At 44.0% G+C, this 23,234-nt stretch overlaps 2 protein-coding genes across 2 annotated transcripts in view; one reads left to right on the top strand and one right to left on the bottom strand.

Moving 5' to 3' along the window:
- Positions 1–23,234, top strand: part of CHRM2 (cholinergic receptor muscarinic 2) — a 418,009-nt gene that overhangs the window by 235,157 nt on the left and 159,618 nt on the right. The gene's annotated exons all lie outside the window — the stretch shown is intronic.
- Positions 1–23,234, bottom strand: part of PTN (pleiotrophin) — an 88,208-nt gene that overhangs the window by 17,363 nt on the left and 47,611 nt on the right. The window contains exons 2-4 of the mRNA XM_083462115.1: positions 5,808–5,917; positions 3,072–3,245; positions 1,074–1,235 (exon numbers count right to left, since the gene is read on the bottom strand). Of these exons, the coding sequence (XP_083318241.1) occupies positions 1,074–1,235; positions 3,072–3,245; positions 5,808–5,916 (445 nt within the window). The 5' untranslated portion in view covers position 5,917. The remainder of the gene's footprint in view (positions 1–1,073; positions 1,236–3,071; positions 3,246–5,807; positions 5,918–23,234) is intronic.

Here is a 23,234-nt window from a genome sequence, read left to right on the forward strand (position 1 = left end):
TCCTCTTTCAGACTGATGCGTACCAATACATCTGATTGGGGTTTCATGCTTTGTGGGTGGTAGTTAATGAAACCATGCAAGGGTAAGGTAAAGGGACCCCTGACCATTAGGTCCAGTTGTGGCCGACTCTGGGGTTGCAGCGCTCATCTCACTTTATTGGCCAAGGGAGCCGGCGTACAGCTTCCAGGGCATGTGGCCAGCATGACTAAGCTGCTTCTGGTGAACCAGAGCAGCACATGGAAATGCCGTTTACCTTCCTGACAGAGCAGTACCTATTTATCTACTTGCACTTTGATGTGCTTTCAAACTGCTAGGTTGGCAGGAGCAGGGACCGAGCAACGGGAGCTCACCCCATCGCAGGGATTTGAACCGCTGACCTCCTGATTGGCAAGTCCTAGGCTCTGTGGTTTAACCCACAGCACCACCCACGTCCCTCCATGCAAGGGTACCATGAAGTTATCAGCCAATTTTTGCAAGTGTGGGGTGTAGGAAAAAATAGGGGAAATTAAGCAAGTAATAACATCTGACACAAATAGCTCCAGTTCTGCCAGTTGAATATGAGGCATTGTCCCTGGAGAACACAGTGCAGGACTGTCTGTCTGTTCCACTGAGGAATCGTTGGCCTGGACTAATCAGAAAAGTCTTCTCTTGAAGATTACTCTTTCCTGGAGGTGTGTTTTAGCTTGCAGGGAGCCATCTTTGAATGCTAATTATATTCCCTCTTGTGGCTGAAGCCTTGTGGATGTTTGTTTTGAATGGCTGCATGATGGCTTTGTGGACATGTTCATTGTTTTGCACTCGGTAAAACTGGGTTGTCCATTTCCCTTTTGTGGTCTGAGTTTTTCTTCCTGCTTACACAGTCTGCAAAACTCTAGTCAGCTCTCAAACAGGCCTGTGCCCCCTGCTTACCTGTCCTTTTAACTAGAGATGTTGAAGACTGAATCTAGGGCTAGCTGTACTGCAAGCCACTCAGCTATAGCCCTTCCCTGCCAAGGCAAGAGTTCAAAGAGACCAAGAGCAATGATGGAATGATGGGAAAGGCTCTACATCAATGATTTTCGAATGTGTGTTACCTTGAGGTTTGGGTTTGGTAAGCTTCCCACAGGGCTTTGAGATGGTGACCGTCTTCTGGCAGTCTGCATTGTGTAGGGCTCGCTTGAGGTTCCCAGTTCGAGTCTTCAAGGCAGTGTTTAGGTCACACTCTCCCCATGCCTGGAACTGGTATTTACACTCCGCTGCAAAAAAGATAAAAATAAAAAAAATAAGTGAGCACATAATATTTTATTATCAGCAGTTGAAAGGTAAAAATAAAAACATTCCTTCCAGTAGCACCTTAAAGACCAACTAAGTTAGTTCTTGGTATGAGCTTTCGTGTGCATGCACACTTCTTCAGATACACTGAAACAGAAGTTGCCAGATCCTTCTATATAGTGAGAAGGTGGGGAGGGGTATTACTCAGAAGGGTGGTGGGAATGGGTGATTGGCAGATAGCTGAGATGAGCCTGTTGACGACTCTTAACGACTGCAATAGGTCTTACAGGAAAAGGCAAGGGGTGAGAAGGTGAAAAATGGCTTAGTCATGTATAATGAGATAAGAATCCAATGTCTCTGTTCAGACCAGGTCTCTCCATGGTTTTAAGTTTGGTAATGAGTTGCAATTCAGCAGCTTCTCTTTCCAGTCTATTTCTGAAATTCCCACCTTCTCACTATATAGAAGGATCTGGCAACTTCTGTTTCAGTGTATCTGAAGAAGTGTGCATGCACACGAAAGCTCATACCAAGAACTAACTTAGTTGGTCTTTAAGGTGCTACTGGAAGGAATTTTTTTATTTTGACTATGGCAGACCAACACGGCTACCTATCTGTAGTTGAAAGGTAAGAAAGGTAAGAACAAAATACTTGAACATCCTTGTATGTAGGGTAGCTTCCTTCCCAAACAGGGCAAAAATTGTATTGCTTTTTTGTTCCAATTACTTTTGCTAATATTTATGTTAGGTCATCTAGGACCAACCGCTTTTATACCAGGCATAACAGGGGAGCCTTTCGCCCTCCAGATGTTGCTGGACTGTAGGGCCACACTCTGAGGCCACATTTACACCATGCATTTAAACGCCTAGGATACCACTTTAAATAGTCATGGCTTCCCCCCTAAAGAATTCTGGGAGCTGTAGTTCATTAAGGGTTCTGAGAGTTGTTAGGGAAACTATATTCGCCTCACGAGAGCTACAATTCCCAAAGGAGCTTAGCAATCAATCCATCTTCCCAGGGGACTTTAGTTTTTTGAAGCCAAAATCTGCATTACAGAATTTGGAGAAGTGCAAAATCCAAAGGGTAACTGTGTTTCACTCCGCACATTGGTCTGGGGAGCCACAGAACTTCTCAAGTCACACACGCAGACAAATGCACACAGTGAATTCCTCATGCCCAGAATTTTTCAACATGATCATGAAACCAAATGAATTATCTGTCTGCCCACCTGTCTGCCTTTACTTATGTTTTACTACAGAAGATTGCCTTGTGGGATATTGCATTTTCACTAGGTTTTCCTTTCACCCTGCATCAGAAAAATAAACGCTCCACAAATCTTAATCCTAATGAAAAAGAAATGCCTAATTTAGTAGGATGATATGCTCAAATCTCCAGCAAATGAAGGCAACAGAATGTTGCTCCTAATTACTTTTCACCATTGCTTTATCATTTAACTGTCTCATCAAACTGACTTCCTGTTGCTCAAAATTTCCTGTTCTCCCAAAGACTTTGATGAGCTAATTAACCTACTCAGTCTGACATGGCCATCTTAAAAAAATAAAATCACTCTGATTCTTTTTTGAACTTTTGGAGAAATGAATGGAGCTTGAAAACTCACTTTTGTCCTATGACGTCTCCACAGCTTCCTTTTTCTGATATGTCATCACATGGTGGCCACTTTGTGGCTGGTGCCCACGGCGCTTCCTCAAAATTCCAAAGGCGCCCTCTGGCTCAGAAATATTGGCAATGCCTAATCTAACAAATGGTTCAAGGTATGTACTCATACTTAGCCTAATGGTTAATCTCAACCCTGTAAACATTACCTCCAAATTGCTTCTTCCAGTTGCAGGGGATCTTACACCTTTGCGTCTTCATTGTTTGCTTACAATCAACTCCAGTCCGGGTGCCCTCACGGGTCCCTAAACCACAGTCTCCGCTGGTAGGGACACAAACACTCCATTGCCATTCTCCACAGTCAGACTTTTTCACCTTCTTCTCTGGAAAGAACCACAAGGAACACAACTCAGAAGAAAATAAAGGTCAGGGTGCACCTAAAGTAATTCGTATGGACTGACTGCTTGGGACAGGAGGTGACTGCAGTGGTGTAGCGTGGGTTGCCAGCAACCATGGCCGCACCAGGTGGAGGGGGAGGAAATGGATGGAGTACACATAGGCATTCAACTGCCTAACAGCATTTGCATCACCCAGCGATCACAGCAGCAGAGATAAGAAAAGAAGAGTTGTTCCATTGTCTGGAGAGGTCACTTTCTGGTTTGCATGGAGAAGATGTTTTCAACAGAGCCTAGCAACAGAAGCATGCAGCTGTACTGAAGCAACACTGAGTGTCAAAACTTTGCACCCCTAACAATTTTGTGCCTGGGGCAGCCGCCCCTGTGCCCCTCCCCAGTGCTACGCCACTGGGTAACTGCATCCTTGCTGTACTCTGCTTAATACGAACCTTGAGGCAAGTCTGAGATTCCCCTGCTTAACCACTTATATATGATCAAACTGTGTAAGATCAGAGCTAGTTCTTTGCTAAAATTAACTGATCTTGGGGTTCAGCAACCCTTTCTTTCTCAAAAGTTTTCCCCTCCCTCATGTAGCGATGCAGCCATTCCAAGACCTTCCTGAGTCAGACAGTTTTGAAGATATGATGCTATATTTCTTCCTTGCTGTAAGCCAACGACTCCAGGGATGTCAGATTCTGCTGCATTCAATTCCTCCATTGCCATTTACAATGAAACACAGCATCAGCAACTTGTCACTTCAGCAAGTCCCCAGTCACTTTGTCAAAAAAAAAGTTAATGGTTTCTTTGTATTTCATAACAAAGCACAAAGTACTTGACATTCTCACATCAGTTGAATCTGTCCCCTGGGAGAAGAGAGAGTTGAGGAGCCTGCCCAATAAAACCCTAATATTTGCCGTAAGGTTTTGAATGAGGCAGACGGCAAATTTTGAATGAGGCACAGAACTTGAAAAGCCTGAGTAGTTTTCCTATCCTTCAAATGAATCCTGAGAACCAAACAAGACATTTTCATCCCATAGCATAAGTAATATGACCAAATGATGACCACTACCATGAATAGAGACATGTGACTCAATTTGCAGTGGGCTCAACCAAAGTTACTTAATTTGGGCTCATTTCAATCTAGGCATCTAGGTGGCCTCCATTCTGAGCTAATGAGAAGTCACTCTCCTGATGATGCCATCAGAGGATGACCACTCCTTGAGGTCTCCCAAATCCCATTTCCTATGAGCCCCACACTTAAAATGAAACAAAACCCTGGTGGTGGCAAGGCCTCACAATGGCGATGCCTCACTATCAGAACTTTGATATCCAAGTAAGATCTACAGGATGCATGGGAAACTGCATGCCCTATGGATCCTTGTGCCTGGGTTGCTGTGGCTTCCCCCAGCGTAGCTGAAGTTTGAGCAGAGGTTTGTGGGGGGAAATTTTGGGCCAAAGTACCAACAAATATTCATGAAGATTTTATTTATATATAAAAGAAAATTGCAAATGGTTGCAGAAATAGTTCTCAGTAGTGGCGCCCTCCCTGTGAAACACCCTTCCTTCCGATGTCAAGGAGATAAAGAACTATAGAACTTTTAGAAGACATCTGAAGGCAGCCCTATATCGGTATTATTATTATTAAGAACTTAATTTAAGATTGGGAAAATGAGAAACCTGGAGGGATGAAATGGACAAATTTGTCCATATTTTCTTCACACATAGGAGTGGGGTGGCAGTCCAGCACTCTAGCCTGAGACCACAATTGCTGTCCATCCATCATCTCCATGGCTTTTAGGTGACTGATAAAGGTAATGGTAAAGGGACCCCTGACCATTAGGTCCAGTCGTGGCCGACTCTGGGGTTGCGGTGCTCATCTCGCTTTATTGGCCGAGGGAGCTGGCGTACAGCTTCCGAGTCGTGTGGCCAGCATGACTAAGCTGCTTCTGGTGAACCAGAGCAGCACACGGAAATGCCGTTCATTCTCCCGCCTATTTATCTACTTGCACTTGATGTGCTTTCGAACTGCTAGGTTGGCGGGAGCAGGGACCAAGCAACGGGAGCTCACCACGTCACAGGGATTCAAACCGCCGACCTTCTGATTGGCAAGTCCTAGGCTCTGTGGTTTAACCCACAGTGCTACCCGCATCCCGAGATGACTGATATGCCCCTCCCAAAAAAAGTGGTGGTGTTAATGACAATGGGCAGGATTCACCTGAGTGAAATCAGAGGAATCTTGCACACAGAATTCTGCAGTAGGACATTCTTCTTCCCCTCGTGCCCCCTAAAACTGACTTGGGGGGAGGACAGGAGAAGCCCAGAACAGGATGTGGAAGCATATCTTTCCATCTGACAAGCTGAAATCCTTGTGATGATGGAACGACCAACATAGCAAGATGTTGAATTCTTCCTCCCAACATTTCCCCAACTAGTCAAGGTAGGGAGGGGGGAGAAAACACTTTATATACCAACACATGTATAAAACAGATGAGGAAAGTGAAAACTTCCCCACTTTTTGAAATTACTCGTAATAAGCAATAGCATCCTTACCTGGCTTTTCTTTTTTCCCTGCCTCGGTAGTGCTCACAGCTGCTAGCAGGAAAATAAACGCGAAGAGGACAGCTGTAAATACATGACTCTGTTCTTGCCGTTTCTGCATTCTGGGAATTAAGAGGCAGGTAATATATCAGAAGGCAATACATGGTATATGCAGATAATATATAGGTATGATGCTCCAGAGTGACTAAATAAACCACTGTTTGTACTCATAGTGTACTGCTAATGGAATAAAGCACATTTGCGTGCAAGGAGATCAAGGATCTTATTGGGAAGCTAGAAGATGAGTTCCAAGTAATGTCCCCCAGATTGGATATATAGTCAAAGGTTCTTCTAGTGACCTGGGAGGCCTTGGGGTGGCGGCGGCAGCAGCGGCCTAGCAGGCCTTGCACCAGCGGCAGCAGTGGCAGGAGGTGGCAACAGAAGCACAACATTGTGGGCAGGAGGCTGAGCGTGAAGCCCAAGGCTGTGTAGCTTCAATGGTCAGGAGACATTTGTCACTGATGCTGTGCCACTCTCAGCTCCACCCTCAACCCCCTCATTATTGGGGGTGCTGAGCCCTCCTATAAAATTTATTGAGAGGACTGAAGACACACCTCAGCCCCTAGGAGTTGGCACCTGTGGCTTTCGTAATTCCAGGACTGTCCCTGGAAAATAGGGACACTTGGAGGGTATGTGGTTTTCTCATTATAGGTAAAGGTAAAGGGACCCCTTACCATTAGGTCCAGTCGTGGCTGACTCTGGGGTTGTGGCGCTCATCTTGCTTTATTGGCCGAGGGAGCTGGCGTACAGCTTCCTGGTCATGTGGCCAGCATGACTAAGCCACTTCTGGCGAACCAGAGCAGCGCACAGAAACACCATTTACCTTCCCGCCGGAGTGGTACCTATTTATCTACTTGCACTTTGACATGCTTTTGAACTGCTAGGTTGGCAGGAGCAGGGACCGAGCAAGCGGAGCTCACCCCGTCGTGGGGATTCAAACTGCCGACCTTCTGATCGGCAAGTCCTAGGCTCTGTGGTTTAACCCACAGTGCCACCCGCGTCTCATTTTCTCATTATGGATTGGCATAAATGGCTGCAAATTGATTTGGGTCCACTCAAGCCTCTCTGTAGTGATCTGTCACTACCTCAGCCCAATCCAGATCCAGCACAAATGGTTAAAATAAACAGTTCAGTTCAGTTTGGGATTCAGACAAATTGGTTGTACAGCCCTACTGAAGAATGTTGAAACACTGTGAATATTAAGGTTGTTGTTGTTGCTGCTGCTGCTGCTGCTGTTATTGTATGTGTATTAAGGAGAGAAAAAGAATGATTACTTTGGCTGCATCAAATATGCTGATTTTTCCAAGAATATAAGAATTGTCAAAAAATTGGCCCTGCCTGACTTATGGCATACTTCCTCCCCCCCTTAACTTTATAGAAGCTTCAGAACAATATGAAGAGGTTCACAACAACTGCCCCCCAAATCACTAGAAGTGGGATCCATTTTTTTCAGCATTTATGAACACTTACTATGAACAAGCTAAGTAGTTACTGAGTCCTAAGCAAAACAGATTTTAAAAAGCTTTTAAAACACAATGTTAATGTATCAATAATAAACAGCAATTTATAATACCAGCAAAAACCCCAAAGCAATAATCTAAGAGCAAAGTATAAGGTGATTCTAAATCATGGTCCTGTATATGGAGCATGAAAAGCCTATTTGCATATGGGGGGGGGGAACAGAATTTCTTAAAAAGAAGGTGCTTTTGATTTTAAAATGTGTCTCTTTTGCATTCTGTTCCATCTAAAAGCATTAACCTATGAGAAGCTCAAAGGCATTTTTAGCTGTTTGTGTTGAAACAGCCACATGTGATTTAGTTATCAGCTTTTATGCTAACCATGGCATCTGGATTCCACAGCATTTCTGTTGCTGCAGTTCCCCCTTCTCCGATTTTTGCTGTGGTGAATGTGGGCAGACCACATTATCAGGTTGCAATGCAAAACCCACATTTCTGGTAATAAGTCACACTGAACTCAATAGGACTTTCCTCTGAGAAGACGTGTGCTGCTTGGGCATGATGGGACTTGTAGTCTTAAACATCCAGAGGGCACCAGCTTGGACAGTTAGTGTAGAATTAGGGGGCAGGTTGAGATATAATCTTCTTCATCCTTTTTTCTAATGCTGTTTTGCCACTGATAGTGCCCACTTCTCCAATATGCCTTTAATTCCACTGGTCAAAAGATAAGCTCAGCCTTTCCCAATCTGCTGCTGCCTTCATGCTCTTGGGTGCCCAGTTCCCACATACCCAGCAGCCAAAGGAAGCAATGGTCAGGGATAAGTCCAACAATACCCAGAGGGCACCAGGTTGAGGTAGGCTTGAGAGTGCTTAGCACTCCCCAACGGATTTCTATAGAAAGCTTTCTAAAGAAAATGATGGCAGGAAAAGAGAAATGATTAGCCTATCAAGAGTTATTAGAGTTGCATCAAGGAGATGATGAGAATAAATAAATTAATGGAACAATTAGTAATGGGGGGTCACAAGTTTCAGTGGTTTTCTTATTTACAACTAGTAGAGAGATTTAAGTTGGATTAAAATATGGGCATGGAACAAAGTAAGATGGATTTTGAGATACAATTGTGTAACGATGCTGAACATGTTATATCAAAAATGTATAAACACTGGCTGAAATTTGAAATGGAAGAGGAACAAGTTAAAGAATGCATGATTATATGGGCACATCTTTTGCATACAGATACTGTATGGGACGCGGGTGGAGCTGCGGTCTAAACCACAGAGCCTAGCAACAGGGTGAGCTCCCATTGCTCGGTCCCTGCTCCTGCCAACCTAGCAGTTCGAAAGCACATTAAAGTGCAAGTAGATAAATAGGTACCACTCTGGTGGGAAGGTAAACGGTGTTTCCGTGCGCTGCTCTGGTTCGCCAGAAGCGGCTTAGTCATGCTGGCCACATGACCCGGAAGCTGTACGCCGGCTCCCTCGGCCAATAAAGTGAGATGAGTGCCGCAACCCCAGAGTCGTTCGTGACTAGACCTAATGGTCAGGGGTCCCTTTACCTTTACCTTTACCTTTACCTTTACCTTTATAGATACTGTAGCTGACAGAGAATCAGAAATCTTTTTCTTTTCAAAGAAAAAAAAAGGGGGGAAATTGTGTTTGAGTAAACACTTACAATTAACAAAAGAATAAGTATAAAAACTATAAAGATGAGGATAGACGGATAAGAGACAATAACAATTAATACAGAAATACCATATGAAGATACCTGAAAGCAAGCAGGGGGAGTCAATATGGGGGGGGGGCTGAAGAGGAAGTTGAGGGAGGTTGGGAGGGGGGGCAAAATTGGGGGAATGTATATTATTGAGTTTGATGATCTGATATGTTGCAATATGATAAAAATGTAAAACCTAATAAAAAATTATTCAAAAACAAAATCTTTTTCTTTTCATTTCTTCTTTCTTCTTTCTTTTCTCTTTTTCAGTTTTTATGTTAACTTTAGTACATTGTTTTTTCTTTCCTTTTAAAGATTTAATAATAATAAAACCTTTCATTTGAAAGAGAGAGTACTCCCTTAATACTATGCTATGCAGGGTGGCCTCCGATGCACCTACAGAAAAGGGGATATGCATCATCAAAAGAAAGAACAAAAGACAGCAGAGATTTGAATACAATTTACATATACTAATATATATGTATAGATTCAAATTTAGAAATTGCACCAAGAAACAGTCCTCTACCCCAAGAATGCATAACCTGCAGTTCTCCAGATGTTGCTGTACTACAACTCCCATCATCCCTTTCCATTGGCCTTGCCTGCTGGCACTGATGGGCAGAGGACTCTGACAACATCTGGAGATCCACAGGTGCCCCATCTCTTCTCTACCCACCCTCCAACTGCCCACCCTATGGAGATGGGGGCAACTGGAGGACAGTGCACTCCCAAATAAATTTTATGCAGACTGATATGGGGGAACTGACTTTCATCGCTCTGATTTCAGCACAAGACAAAAGCAGTGCATAAACGAGCCTCCAGTCTTCAAAAGCAAAGGCTTTAAGTTCATATTGAAAAGAAAGTAAAAGGACTCTGTCTCTAATCCGACAAGGGAAGAAGCAATTCTCACCATGAAATGTGTTTGAAAATGTCATTTGGCACTTTTAAGTGTCTCCTGCTGGTTGCCTTCTCGCTGAAAAGTCACATAATTGCTATTGATGTGCACTACTGTGAAGGGAAGCCCAGTATTGGGAGAATAAAGTGCTAACTTCTTCGGTGTTAGAGGACATATTTTAATACATAAAGATGTTGATTGCAATAAAGCTAATTGTATGGCCATGAGATGATGATGTAACAGCATCCCTGAAAAGCCCCATTATGACACCATAGTAATCTGTGAAGAAGAATCCGTTATGTACACTCCATTCCCCAAGCATCATTTGACAAATCTTGCATGAGGGGTCACCAATGTGGGCACAAATGTACCCACTGGTACCTCCTACGTTGCCCATGAAAGGTTTCTGTAAATATTTGCTCAAGAATCCGCAATGCATGGGGGGCTGTTTGTTCTTCCTGCTCACTGCTTGTTTGCACTTGCTTTGCCTCTCAGGCACTGAACATGCCCTATCAAAGATGCCCACGTTTCATTAGATGCCAGGATTGGACACCCACTCTTCCATCTGTTCTGAATTCAGGAAAGGTGCGAAAAGTCACCCTCCTTGCAGGATTGGCATTGGCTATCAAACTGTTACTGGGCCAAGTTCAAGGTGCTGTTACTTACCTATGCAGCCCTATGCGGCAGCTAGACTGGTGACTGGGAGCGGACGCCAAGACCATATGACACCAGTCCTGAAAGACCTACATTGGCTCCCAGTACATTTCCAGGCACAATTCAAAGTGTTGGTGCTGACATTTAAAGCCCTAAACGGCCTCGGTCCTGTATACCTGAAGGAGCATCTCCACCTTTATTGTTCAGCCCGGACACGGAGGTCCAGCTCCAAGGGCCTTCTGGCAGTTCTCTCCCAGTGAGAAGTGAGGTTGCCCATGTGCCCACTGGGTCAAAAAGACTGATTCCCCCTATATTCCATGCTTTCTAGATTTTGTGTTCCCACCTGGGAAATGGTGAATCACTCTACTTCCAGCCCATAGCATTTTCCCTTCACCCTTTAGTCCATTCCATACCTTTTGACTCCTTTATTTGTGGCATTAAAAGAAAATGTTTTTTTGTAGGAAATCACATTTAAATGCTCATTAAAAATATTTTAAAATGCATTCTTTCTCAGAGCAGGCATTGATACTTCTCTCTCTCAAAATACTTGTTTTCAAGTATACTTTTTCTACCTTTCTTCCCCCCCAAAAATATGACCTTTGCATTGGAGTGTTTGGGAAGTGCAAAGCTAGAAGGCAACTAAGTTCCGATTCACACATTAGTCCAGGGGCTTATGGAGCAAGTCACTTCAGACTGGAATGGACAAAGATCAAAGTCTTTTAGCCCACCCCCACATCAACAATATCCAGATTTTGTCCGCAACAGGGAGAGGCAATTACAGAGTCCAATGATTGCTTCCATTCACTCCGTATATATGCAAGACCTGGGGATGAATGGTGTCAATGGCTCGAGTCTTGAGGACAGTTCAGCCACCTTCCGATATATCCACATTAGACTGTGAAACCAGGCATGCCTCTTATGATAAATCTCATTTCAAGGTGAGACGATCCCATATTGGACCCTAAGGCATATGTTCCGCTCTTCAATTGTTTGGCAGCAAAAAGGTAGCCAGCCCTCTGCTGAATTTCCCACAAAGATGGATATTCCCTGCAATGGAGAGAGGCAACATATTCACCCCAACCTCCACTGCACCCAGTCTCGTGATGGTGTTGACACACCTGTTCATGGTCATCATTCTTGCAATCTGTTGCTGAAGAATAAATTTGCCCCTATGGATAAGGCAAGTGGGTTGCATGTTCCCTGGCATTGAGATGCTCACTCATGTGCATCCCACTGAAAGTCATGTGACGCAGGGGAATGGCACCTGCAGCTAGATGCACATTTAAATGCACCACATTACTTCCAGTGGGATAGGCTTTTGAGTGAGTACCTTAATGCCAAGAAGAATTGGCTTAGTTACCATAGTGTTTCCTCTTACCCTTTGATGCCCACCCACTTGTGAGCTTCTTGCATCATTTACCTAAGTGTTGTAACATATTGCGCAAAGGAGAGAGATTATTTCATTGCGGGGAGATGCACAGAACTCCTGCACTAGCCCAACATGACTGCACAGCAACAAGCCATCCCTTTTTTTTTGCTGCGGAGAAGAGTAAGGGATGGTGTGCTGTGCCAAAAAGACATCCTGGGTCTTTTGCTTTTGTTTTTGGTCAACTAGCCTCCATGGGAAAAGAAACTGCATCCATAAATTATCAACAGGGAGGGAAAAATTGGGTGAAGTTCTCATTGGTGGGTGTAAGCTTTGCCTTGCTTTTAAGTTGCTGGTGTATATATAAAAAAGGATCAGGTTGCAAGTGCTTATAAATATCTCTGTCTGAGAGCATGAAGAGCTGCTGGTAGTCAGAGTCCAATAATGGACTAGATCAGAGATGAGGAGCCTACAAACACCCCCCCCCCCAATATGGACTACAACTTTCATCATCCTTATTGCCATGCCATCTGGTGCTGATGGGAGTTGGAGTCCAAAACACCTGAAGAGCCAAATGTTCCCCCTTCCTGGGCTAGATAGATGCTTGTAATTTGATCTCCCTAAGAAGGATTCACCTATTATGGAATTATTATTATTATTATTATTATTATTATTATTATTATTATTATTATTATTATTTATACCCCACCCAACAGATAATAATGATAATAATAAAAAGCGATAGAACATAAAACATTAGAAACTTCCCTGAACAGGGCTGCATTCAGATGCCTTCTAAAAGTCAGATAGTTGTTTATTTCCTTGACATCTGATAGAAGGGCATTCCACAGGGTGGGCACCACTACCGAGAAGGCCCTCTGCCTGGTTCCCTGTAGCCTCACTTCTGGCAGGGAGGGAACCGCCAGAAGGCCCTCAGAGCTGGACCTCAGTGTCCGGGCTGAACGATGGGGGGTGGAGACGCTCCTTCAAGTATACTGGGCCGAGGCTGTTTAGGAAGTCGCAGAAACCTCCAATCCTGATTTGTAACATTTTGTTGCCAAAGCATTATGGGAACACTGCAGATAGTGAAGCTGCTCAGCCCTGACCTCACTCTTCTCTGAACCATTTCAGAGAGTCCTCCCAAGAGTTGATGCTTTCACTTTGGGAAGGGCGAAGCAGGAAGCAGTTCCTATGTCTCTTGATGATCTCTTTAGGAAGGGGAGACGTCTGCTTGTACGGCTTCGCTCATCCTCGCGTGACAAACTTCATCTGCTTAGATAATTCCCTCTTGTGCCCGATTGCTAGAAGTACGGTGGGTAATTAGCAGGTATGAAACAAAAACACAACTAAGCAACACATGAACTGCAAGCTGCCAGTCGTGTTTATCATTTACACAATGCTAATGATGTAAAAGGAAACTGTAAAGGCAATTCTTTAAAAAGCGGGAGGACTCTTGGCAAAACCTGTTTCTGGGGAATGATGCTCTTGGGGTCGTTTTCATGATCCAGGAACAGCAGCTTTAGCTATTCATCAACGTTTGTTAGGATGTGTTTAAATTTAATTCAAAAGAATAATGCATGGGTTGGTGGGAAAAGCTGCCAGAACCACGATTTGATAGCTCAGGATGATCAAGTACAAATGTTTTTAATGGAAGGTCTGTTGTGTTCACATGCTGCCAGAGGTTTTAACGTCCAGCCACTACTAATTCCACTTTTTCTCACAATAGGTCATTAGGAGGTGATCATTCAGGACAATTAAGTCATTCTGTGCTAGAGTAGTACAGGAAAACAGGTTGTGCTTCTACTTTAGACCTAAAGGGCTGTCTCTGGTGGACACAACTGTTTCAGGGAATGCATCCTTAAACCAGTAAGGGGAGCTGGAGTTTTCTGAAAAGGGGGTTTATTTGGACCCTCAGAGCCCATTATGGCAGTGTGGCTGTGATTTGTCAAAAGGAGGGCCTGAGTCTATTCTGAGTGCTGCTTCCTATCTCTTCCTCAGCAAGTTGTAAGAACAAAACTTTTGTTGTTGTCAGTATGAGGCCCAGCATAGCTTATCTAGCAGTGGATAACTTTGCTCTCACAAAACTTCCAACATTTTACAATGAAAACAGGGACATTCCTATGCAGGAGAAAGGCTGAGGGCAAGATCTGGAAGCTAAAGCACAAAGGTCCATATGACAAAAGACAAGCAAGGCAGGCCACAGACTAGGATGGGGATGGGGACTATTTTTCTGCCCAATGGCCATATTCCTTCATGGGCAACTTTCTGAGGACCACATGCTACAAGTGGATGGAGCCAGAGGCAAAAGGGAGCAGAGCCATTGATGGGAATTTCATCTTCGTACAGTAGGCAACTTTCTGCATGCTCACAGTCCTCTTTATCCTACATCCAGATGAGCAAGTGTCTTTAGTGTTCAGCGACACATTCCAGCCAGGCCAAAACACTCAGATGTTGTCTGGGGAGCATGGTTGAAATAAAAACACAGCATTGAATTCCTGCGCTTACATACTTTGAGAGCTCAAGTAAGAGTGGTAGGAGACATGGGAGTAGTGAAAGGTGGGGAATTCAATCCACATTGAAAGGAGGAGCTACCCAATTCCCACTTTTTGGAAAAATGTGAGAACCAAAACATAGTCATCTTCAAAATTCACACTTATCTGAATTTTGTGATGAAGTTATCCGGCCAAGTAATGTGTACAGAAATGCATATAGTAGGGTCAAGTGTGTGCAAAAATGCATACTTTGGAGAAAATAACATGTGGAAATGCATTATAATGCAGTAAATTGCTTTGCAAAAAATGTGTGTGTTGGGCAAAATTGCATACAAATATAAATATTAGGAGACATTTGCACTAAAATGCTGATGATTTTTCATTAAAAAGAAAATCAAAAAGTGATGTAGAAATGTGAAGAACGGAACTTAAGATTGGAAAAAATGAGAAACCAAGAGAAGTCAAATTGGTCACATTCACCCATCATCACACGGGAATGTTGTGGTTGTGGGTTGTCTGTGCACAGAGATGTACACTAAGGTAGATTAATGTGGTAGGGAATTCAAGTCAGTAATAGCCTGTCAAATTAAGCCATGGCGTGGGGGGGGGGGCACACATCACACATCTCTTAGAACAGGTGGTCCCATTGGGTTCTGGAGGGTTTTAGTCAATTGATTGGTTATATTAATTATTACATTGATTCATTTTAACACAAGGCTTTTGAAGAACCACAGGTGGCAAGAAACACGTTGGAAGAGGCATCCCCCACCCCATCTTCTTCCACACATGAAGGAATGTCTTTCTAAGATGGGTCTGACATTTTAGCATCCTCTGAAAGCTAAATGCACCCATGGGCTTATGGCAGAAAATCATAAGAAACTTGAAGGTGCTAACTGGAACACTGGAAACAAGCCCCAACCAGAAATTAGCAGTGGGACCACATAACACCAATCCTGAAAGAGCTACATTGGCTCCCAGTACATTTTTGAGCACAATTCAAAGTGTTGGTGCTGACCTTTAAAGCCCTAAACTGCCTTGGTCCTGTATACCTGAAGGAGCGTCTCCACCCCCATTGTTCTACCCGGACACTGAGGTCCAGCGCTGAGGGCCTTCTGGCGGTTCCTTCCCTGGAAGAAGCGAGGTTACAGGGAACCAGGCAGAGGGCCTTCTCAGCAGTGGCACCCACCCTGTGGAATACCCTCCAGTCAGATGTCAAGGAGACAAGTAACTATGCAGCCTTTAGAAGACATCTGAAGGCAGCCCTGTATAAGGAAGTTTTTAATGTATTATTATTATTATTATTATTATTATTATTATTATTATTATTATTTTGCTGGAAGCTGCCTGGAGTGGCTGGGGCAACCCAGTCAGATGGGCGGGCTACAAATAATAAAATTATTATTATTATTAGTGGGCCTTAGCAGGACCCTGAAAGCTGCCTGTGGGTTCCGATGTCCTGAATCCTAGGATTTTTGAAAGAGATCTCTTATTGCTACCTAAGTGTTAAGAAGATATGCATTTTCCCCTATTTTCTGTCTGGTTCAACAGAATATATTTAGAGAAGCGTATGTTGGAAAGGACCCTGAGCCCTGGAGGTTTGGGCAACTGGCACTCTTCCTCTCTAACCAGCCTTTCCCCCCACCCCATCAAGTAATACAGTTCCTATCTCCAGAAAAGGGCGGCTAGTTCAGTTACAGAAAGGTTTGATCTGTGTGAAATAAAGAATCCCACAAAGGCACACTCTGTTCTTTCATCCCTGCTTGGCCTAATTGGTTCATGCAGCTAATCAAATATTTCATTATCCCGGATAAATATTCTCCTTTTGTTCTGCTCCTGTTTCTGAAATAGATGGATTCACAATGCCAATGCAGGGCTGAATGATTCCGTGTAAGGGCTGAAGCCAATGCTCTTAAATGTGTTTTGGATACATTTCCATTTAAATGTAAAATCAATGTGAAAGAACGACTCCTCGACTAAGCACCAAGTTAAGGTAGAGGGATATAAAAGGGTTGATTGCCCCAAAGCAAGGAAATGTCTAGTCAGACACATAACATTGGCCCAAGGGTATGGGCTTGAGGAGAGAGCAACCAAATCAGAACCTAAAACGAGTCCTTGTTGAGAATATAGGAACTGTAAGACAGGGCCTTTCTCGGAATAGCTTTATGACAATTCAAATGTAGAATTGTTTATTAAAGTGTTGTAAATCATGCATAATACACACACACCGAGAGAGAGAGAGAGGTCTCCCTCCATTTTCTCACCATTCTGCTGTTTGCATTGCCTTCCCTCCCCCATCACTTCATCCTAACATTATGACAGTATGGCAGGGCCAGAGGCATTACTTTTGCTTTAAGCAAACATTTGCCTATAGCATCTTCTTTACACTTGGACCACTGAGATGCCAGGAAGCACTTGGAAGCCATCCCTGCTCTGATTTGTACCACCTTGCACAGAAATTGTTTGAATTCAATCAGAGAGAGAAAGAGATGGTCACAGATATAGGGTGGTCACCAGTGCTAGTCCTACTCAGAGAAGACCCATTAAAATAAATGGACTTGAGTCAGGCCTACTGATTTCAATGGATCTACTATGAGTAGGACTAATACCAGGTGCAACTAATAATCCTGAACCTTCTCTCTCCTTGCCCCTAACCTGTTGTTCTACCTGCTGAAGGAGGAAAGTCCATGATTTGGTTGGGGGGGTGTAATGGGTTTGAGTTACTCGTGCGTAAACTGTCCCCGTTAGGGAGCTTAATTGCCTGGGTTAAACTGTCCTGACTGCACAGCCCACCACAGCGTGGCTGCCTCAGTCGCTAGCAGAATCTGTCTGTGGGCGTTTCTTAAACCTTTTCCAGCATAAAAGCTGTTTGACTCCCAGTCGTCTCCGCCTCTCACTTTGCGGGAGCCTTCTGCGCAGGGAGGGCGTGGGCAGTGGAGGACCAGTGCTCTCCTCACTAATGTCCAGGGAAGAATCCCAGAGCTCTGCCTCCGCTTCCCCCATCTGCCCTCCTGGATCCCTGGTGTTACGCCGATTTCCTTCCCCCTCTACCAAGCTGCGTCTCCCCCTGGTGCTGGTACCTTCTCCTGCAGAATCGGGGAGCCTCTCCTTCTCCTTTCGCTCTGATGTCAGTTCCCTGACAGGGGGGGGAAGGCTCTGCTTCTTCAAAGAGTCCTTCTTATCCCTCAAAGTCTCACTGAGGCCATTAGAGAAGGGTTTAGATGAGGAAGTGGAGCTCAGCTGCTGCCTTCTTCCTCAAGCTGAGGCTTTTCAGCTAGATACACAGCTTGTAGTTCCTCCACAAAATCCACGGACACTCTCTTCTTCCCTCCTCACACCAAGTGTCTTCTCTCTATTGTTGTTGTTTAGTCATTTAGTCGTGTGCGACTCTTCGTGACCCCATGGAGCAGAGGCACTCCTGTCTTGTCTTCTCTCTATAAGACCTCTTGATTCCATTCTGCCTCCCAGTTTTGCTCATCTACCTCTGAGACTTGGCTTCTAGATGAAGTCACTCCTGTCCAGGGGTGTCCATGTGACATCAGATTTGGGTAGCTGTGATTGGACCACATGCAGTCCTTCTTGCAGCAGCAATGAAAGGGGGGGGGGTCGGCTAAACCAAAGAGTGCAAGCTGAGGGTTAATTTGTTCTAAAAGTTTTAATGAAGTCAGTAGATACAGTGACAGGAGTCACACAGGGATTCTTCCAGAGAGCACTGGATGAAAACATGGGTCTAGAGGAGCCAACTGGTAGGGGGCAAGGTCCCTTCAGGCCCCCCTAAAATATTTGAGGAGGATGCCCCCCCAAAACAAACTTGATGGGCATTGCCATTTAAATGGTGTGCATGTGCCACATCATGTGATCAATTATTTGGGATGCCCCCCCCCCAATTTTATTCAAGTTGACATTCCTGCATGGGCCATAATGAGGACAGGGCATGTTGCATGCTTAGCAGTTGCATGGAGCAAAATGAATTTCCTCCAGCCTTGGTTTATTTTGTATAGAAGGGGCAGCAGATTCATTCTGTTAGAAGCCTATCCTGGTATGTTCTGCTGCCTTATATAGGACTTGGTCTGTAAACTATTAAGTACAGCATTTTTGCTGCTACAGTTTTGTTCAGCCCTGTTTAGGGAAGCTTTTAATGTTTGATGTATCATAGTATTTTAATATTCTTTTGGAAGCCACCCAGAGTGGCTGGGGAAGCCCAGCCAGATGGGTGGGGTATAAATAAATTATTATTATTATTATTATTATTATTATTATTATTATTATTAGTTTGACAGGTCCTGTGTTTTCTGGATTCAGTCTGTTTTCTTCAGCTGCTTCTGCTAACATGCCTAACCTGTGGCCACAAGGGATGGCAGGAGAATCATCAGGGAGTTAGGGTTGCCATGGTGGAAAACCCCAGGCCCAACAAGGACCATATGGTCTGACTCTGTTCAAGGCCGTTTTACATATTTAGAGCAGCAACGGGGAACCTTTTGGCCCTCCAAATGTTTTTTGGCTCCAACTTCCACTTGCCAAACAACATCTGAAGGGCCACACACCCTCCCATCCCTGGTTTAGAGTTCATGGAGCAAGTGCCAGCTTCTGAAAAGGGGCAAAAAAATAAGACCACCACTCTTTATTGACAATGCACAAGAGAACCAGATAAAAGGAAGAGTGCTTCAGAGCAGTTTAAAGGGGTGAGTGGAGCTCACAAGACAGTTAAAGAGGAAGTGAGAAATAAAATGAGAGAACCAGCAGTTAATAAGAGCTCAGTAGCCGGAGCCACGAAAGCGTGAGATGGATAATGAGAAGGAAGAGGCTGCCTCAGACAACTGTGCTGTCAAGTTGCTTCTCCAGAGGAGCATGAGGGACAAGCATTACTGAGAAGTAATGGTTCATTTCACCATCGATCCCTGGTGGAGGAAAAGGAAATAAAATGCAAGGGAAATAGGCATGAGGTAATCAGCAGAAGTCATTTGAGTTAGTGGAGTTTATGAGAAGCCCTGAAATGAGAACCTAGGATTTCTTCTAGCAGAACAGGGCTTCTCTCTCCCTCCCTCCCCCTTTTTAGAATATGTCTATTCTAAAAACAACAACATTTATTTGGAAACAAAAATACCAAGGACCACATTCTCTTGTGCATAGGAACATAATGTGAGCCTGTTGGATCAGGCCAATGTGCTGGCTTGTTCAGCATCCTGTACTCAGAGTAGGCACCCAGGTGCCCACAAGAGCACTCACCACTCCTGTGGTTTCTAAAACTGGCATTCAGAAGCAGTACTGCCTCTGACCATGATGGGGGAGCATAGCCATCCTGGCTTGTAGCCATCCTTGTCCTCATCCTTTCTTTTCTCTGTCCTGAATCTTCATTGTGAGCAGCCTTCCAGCAGCCAAGACAAAAGTTGGGCAGGGAATGTAGCTCTTACCTTTTGTATCTACATTTCAGCCATGCAAGGACCAGAGAGGTTTGTGTACACATCCATCCATCAATCTGAGGAAGAGGCATTATTGCAGTTGAAAGACATTGTCTAGCCAGGCAAAAGCTGTTGAGGAGGGTGCACAGCATCAGTGAGGGGTATATAGCCTGGGCAGAGTCCTGAGGGCCAGATGGGGAGACCTAGGGGGCTGCATTCAGCTCCTGGGCCTGAGGTTCCCCACTCCTGGTAACAACAACAACAACAACAACAACAACAACAACAACAACAAAGAACATTTCTATCTGCCACTTCTTTTTCCGTCTCCAGTCTTAACTAGATGCATTTGTTCCAAGTCAGAACTCATAGCAGACCAGAGAGTTAATAAAACAGAACATTACCCCCTCGTGTCACACACTTGTCCATTCAGAGCCGCTGCCTCACCCTATCTCTTTACGTTTATGTTAGCCTCTGATGTCTGCTGAAAGAGAACTCTACCCTGGCATTCACCTTTTCTCAAATGTAGAACATGCCATCCCATAAAACATCACCTTAATCATAACAACTGCATTTCCAAACATGGAACTGGGCATTTAATGTCTAACTGAAAGGTTCACGGGTGTTCCAATGAACCTACAAAATTAGCAAGAAGCAAAGGACTCGCAGCTTGGTGAAAGAGTGCCTGCTTCGCAATTCAGGTTCAACCTCTGTCACCTGTATATATCAAGCAGAAGGTGATGGGGGGAAACTCCAAACTGTGACTCCAGAAAGCTCCTGCCTGCCAGAGCAGTCAATACTGGACTAGATGGGCAAATAATCTGACGTGCTATAAGGCAGCTCTCTATACTCTGATGAGAACTTAATCATTTCAGCACCAACCACTGCATGATTATCTGCAATGGGGAGGCATGAATGGAGCTGTCCCTGGTACTGAAGTGAAGTATGCATGGAGGAATCTGCAGGATGTGAACTGTGGAAAACCCTAGCTGTTGCACTCTGCGCTCCCTGAATTCCCTATCTCCCGTGTCTCTGTTGAGCAAAGAATGCTGTGGTGGTTTTCGTCATTGAACCATTCATTTATTCGGTGTCTATTTGTTGTTTTACTGTTTTATTTTGTGAACTACTTTGAAATCTCATGAATAGTGGTGTAATTAAAACATACAAACAAATAATAAAGCACATTAAATGGAGCCAAATAAATCCAGCACCATTTGTTTATTTAAAGCATCTAGATGCTGCCTCTAATTAAAACAATATGAAGGTAGTATTCAACAGAAGTACCACCTTAGAGACACCCATAAAGGGACTCCATCAAAATCTCCTTACCCATGCCGGAGTTACACATATAATGGCACTACCAACATTTGCCAGTTATGGGGGAGAAGAACTCTGAATATGCTTTCCCTTCATTATATGACCATAGGCACTAGTGAAGCATGCTGGAATGAAACATAGATGCCAACTATAAGCTCTGATGATGCTCCAAAGTGCATGACTCCCATGCATGACTGCTGCTGCTTGTGGGCTTCCCATGGGTATTTGGTTAGCCCAAGAACAGGATGAGATTACATAGGCCACTGGTCTGATTCAGCAGGAATTTCTTATGTGCTAATGAAGCGAGCCCTGTTGAGTTCAATGGGACTTACTTCTGAGTAAGTGCTTATAAGATGGGCAGCTCTGATTTTGAAAATCCTCCCATGCTTTCTTCCACCAGTCGGTCACTTTCATCATCCATCACTTTCTTTCCTCTTCCATATCCAAATGAATGGCAACACATGTGGCATAATAACTGTGTAAGAGTGTGTAAAAGTGTGAGATAATGTGGAGATATTCTCACTGGTGTGCATTTTAAAGAAAGAATGCATGAAAGACTCATTTTGTGTCAGTTGCTTTTAGAATCCATATCCTGGAGGTGCAAAGTCCTGTTATCTTAACTGATTTATTTTTGACAGCTTTCAGGCATCCACGTGTCCAGCCTTCTTGCAAATGCTTTACCCTCCACTGCAGGGTTGGGGTCCCCTGCTGATGGCTCTCAGGCAGTGGCTGATATGATCCCTCAACTTGTCACCCCAAATTATCCTTTTCCTTTCTTTCTTTCTACCTCCCCCATACAGAGCTCTGCCAAAGCACGGCTTGATCTTTCCCCTTTTAGTCCTAACTGTGCCTCGGGATTCTTTGTTTAATTTGTATCTGTGAGTCACTTATTCCTACACTATTTTTGCTAACATTCCCGTCCCTGAAGCCCTTCTGAGAATAGCTACTGTAAACAAGCAGATAATAAATATTTTTTTTTTCTATTAAAATTTCCCATGCTACTACTTAAAACAAATTAAATGCAAATAAAGCTGCAGGAAAGCACAAAATTGCCACTATTATTATTATCGTTATTATTATTATTATTATTAACAAAAAAGAAGACTCTTATGATAATTGCTAGTAATTTAAATATCACTTCTAACAGTAGCAAAGTGCTTAATCAGAAGAAGGGCTCAACAAAGCATATCACTAGTGGCAGGAAGCAACTTCTAATGGGTTCTTGGTGAACAGATAGCAATTTGTTTGTACCTCACAGACTCATTGGAGAATATAGTTCTTTCTTCCTCCCCCCTTTCCTTTTGTTTAAAAATGGCAAGATAGGAGATTCTAATTCAATCTAATTGATGCTTTTGAATTATGGTGCTGGAGGAGACTCTTGAGAGTCCCATGGACTGCAAGAAGATCAAACCTCTCCATTCTTAAGGAAATCAGCCCTGAGTGCTCACTGGAAGGACAGATCCTGAAGCTGAGGCTCCAATACTTTGGCCACCTCATGAGAAGAGAAGACTCCCTGGAAAAGACCCTGATGTTGGGAAAGATAGAGGGCACAAGGAGAAGGGGACGACAGAGGACAAGATGGTTGGATAGTGTTCTCGAAGCTACCAGCATGAGTTTGACCAAACTGCGGCAGGCAGTGGAAGACAGGAGTGCCAGGCGTGCTCTGGTCCATGGGGTCACGAAGAGTCGGACACGACTAAGCGACTAAACAACAACAATTCAATCCTAAGAAGCTCTTTCAGATAGTAAGAGTGGTTTTAAGCAGAGGTTGGATGGCCCTGTGTCATGGATACTTTAGCTGAGATTCCTGCATTGCAAGGGGGTGGACTAGCTGTGGTCCCTTCCAATTATTCCTCATCACAATTTTCAACCAAAAAAATCTAAATTGGAAAATAACTGGTACAGGCCTACAGGGATCTGCACCCCAGTCTCTGCGGGTCAAATCCACCACCCTTTTTCTGGATTCAAGACTGAATCTGCACTGGGATTTTCAAAGGCACAACTCTTCAGTGCTCCATTGTTTTCTTTATTATTACTTAAATTCATGTTTGCATAATCTGTCATTTGAGCCATCACAATTATATATAGCCAGCA

This window comes from Podarcis liolepis, assembly GCF_965112155.1.
Source record: "Podarcis liolepis genome assembly, chromosome: 10".
Lineage (NCBI taxonomy): Eukaryota > Metazoa > Chordata > Lepidosauria > Squamata > Lacertidae > Podarcis > Podarcis liolepis.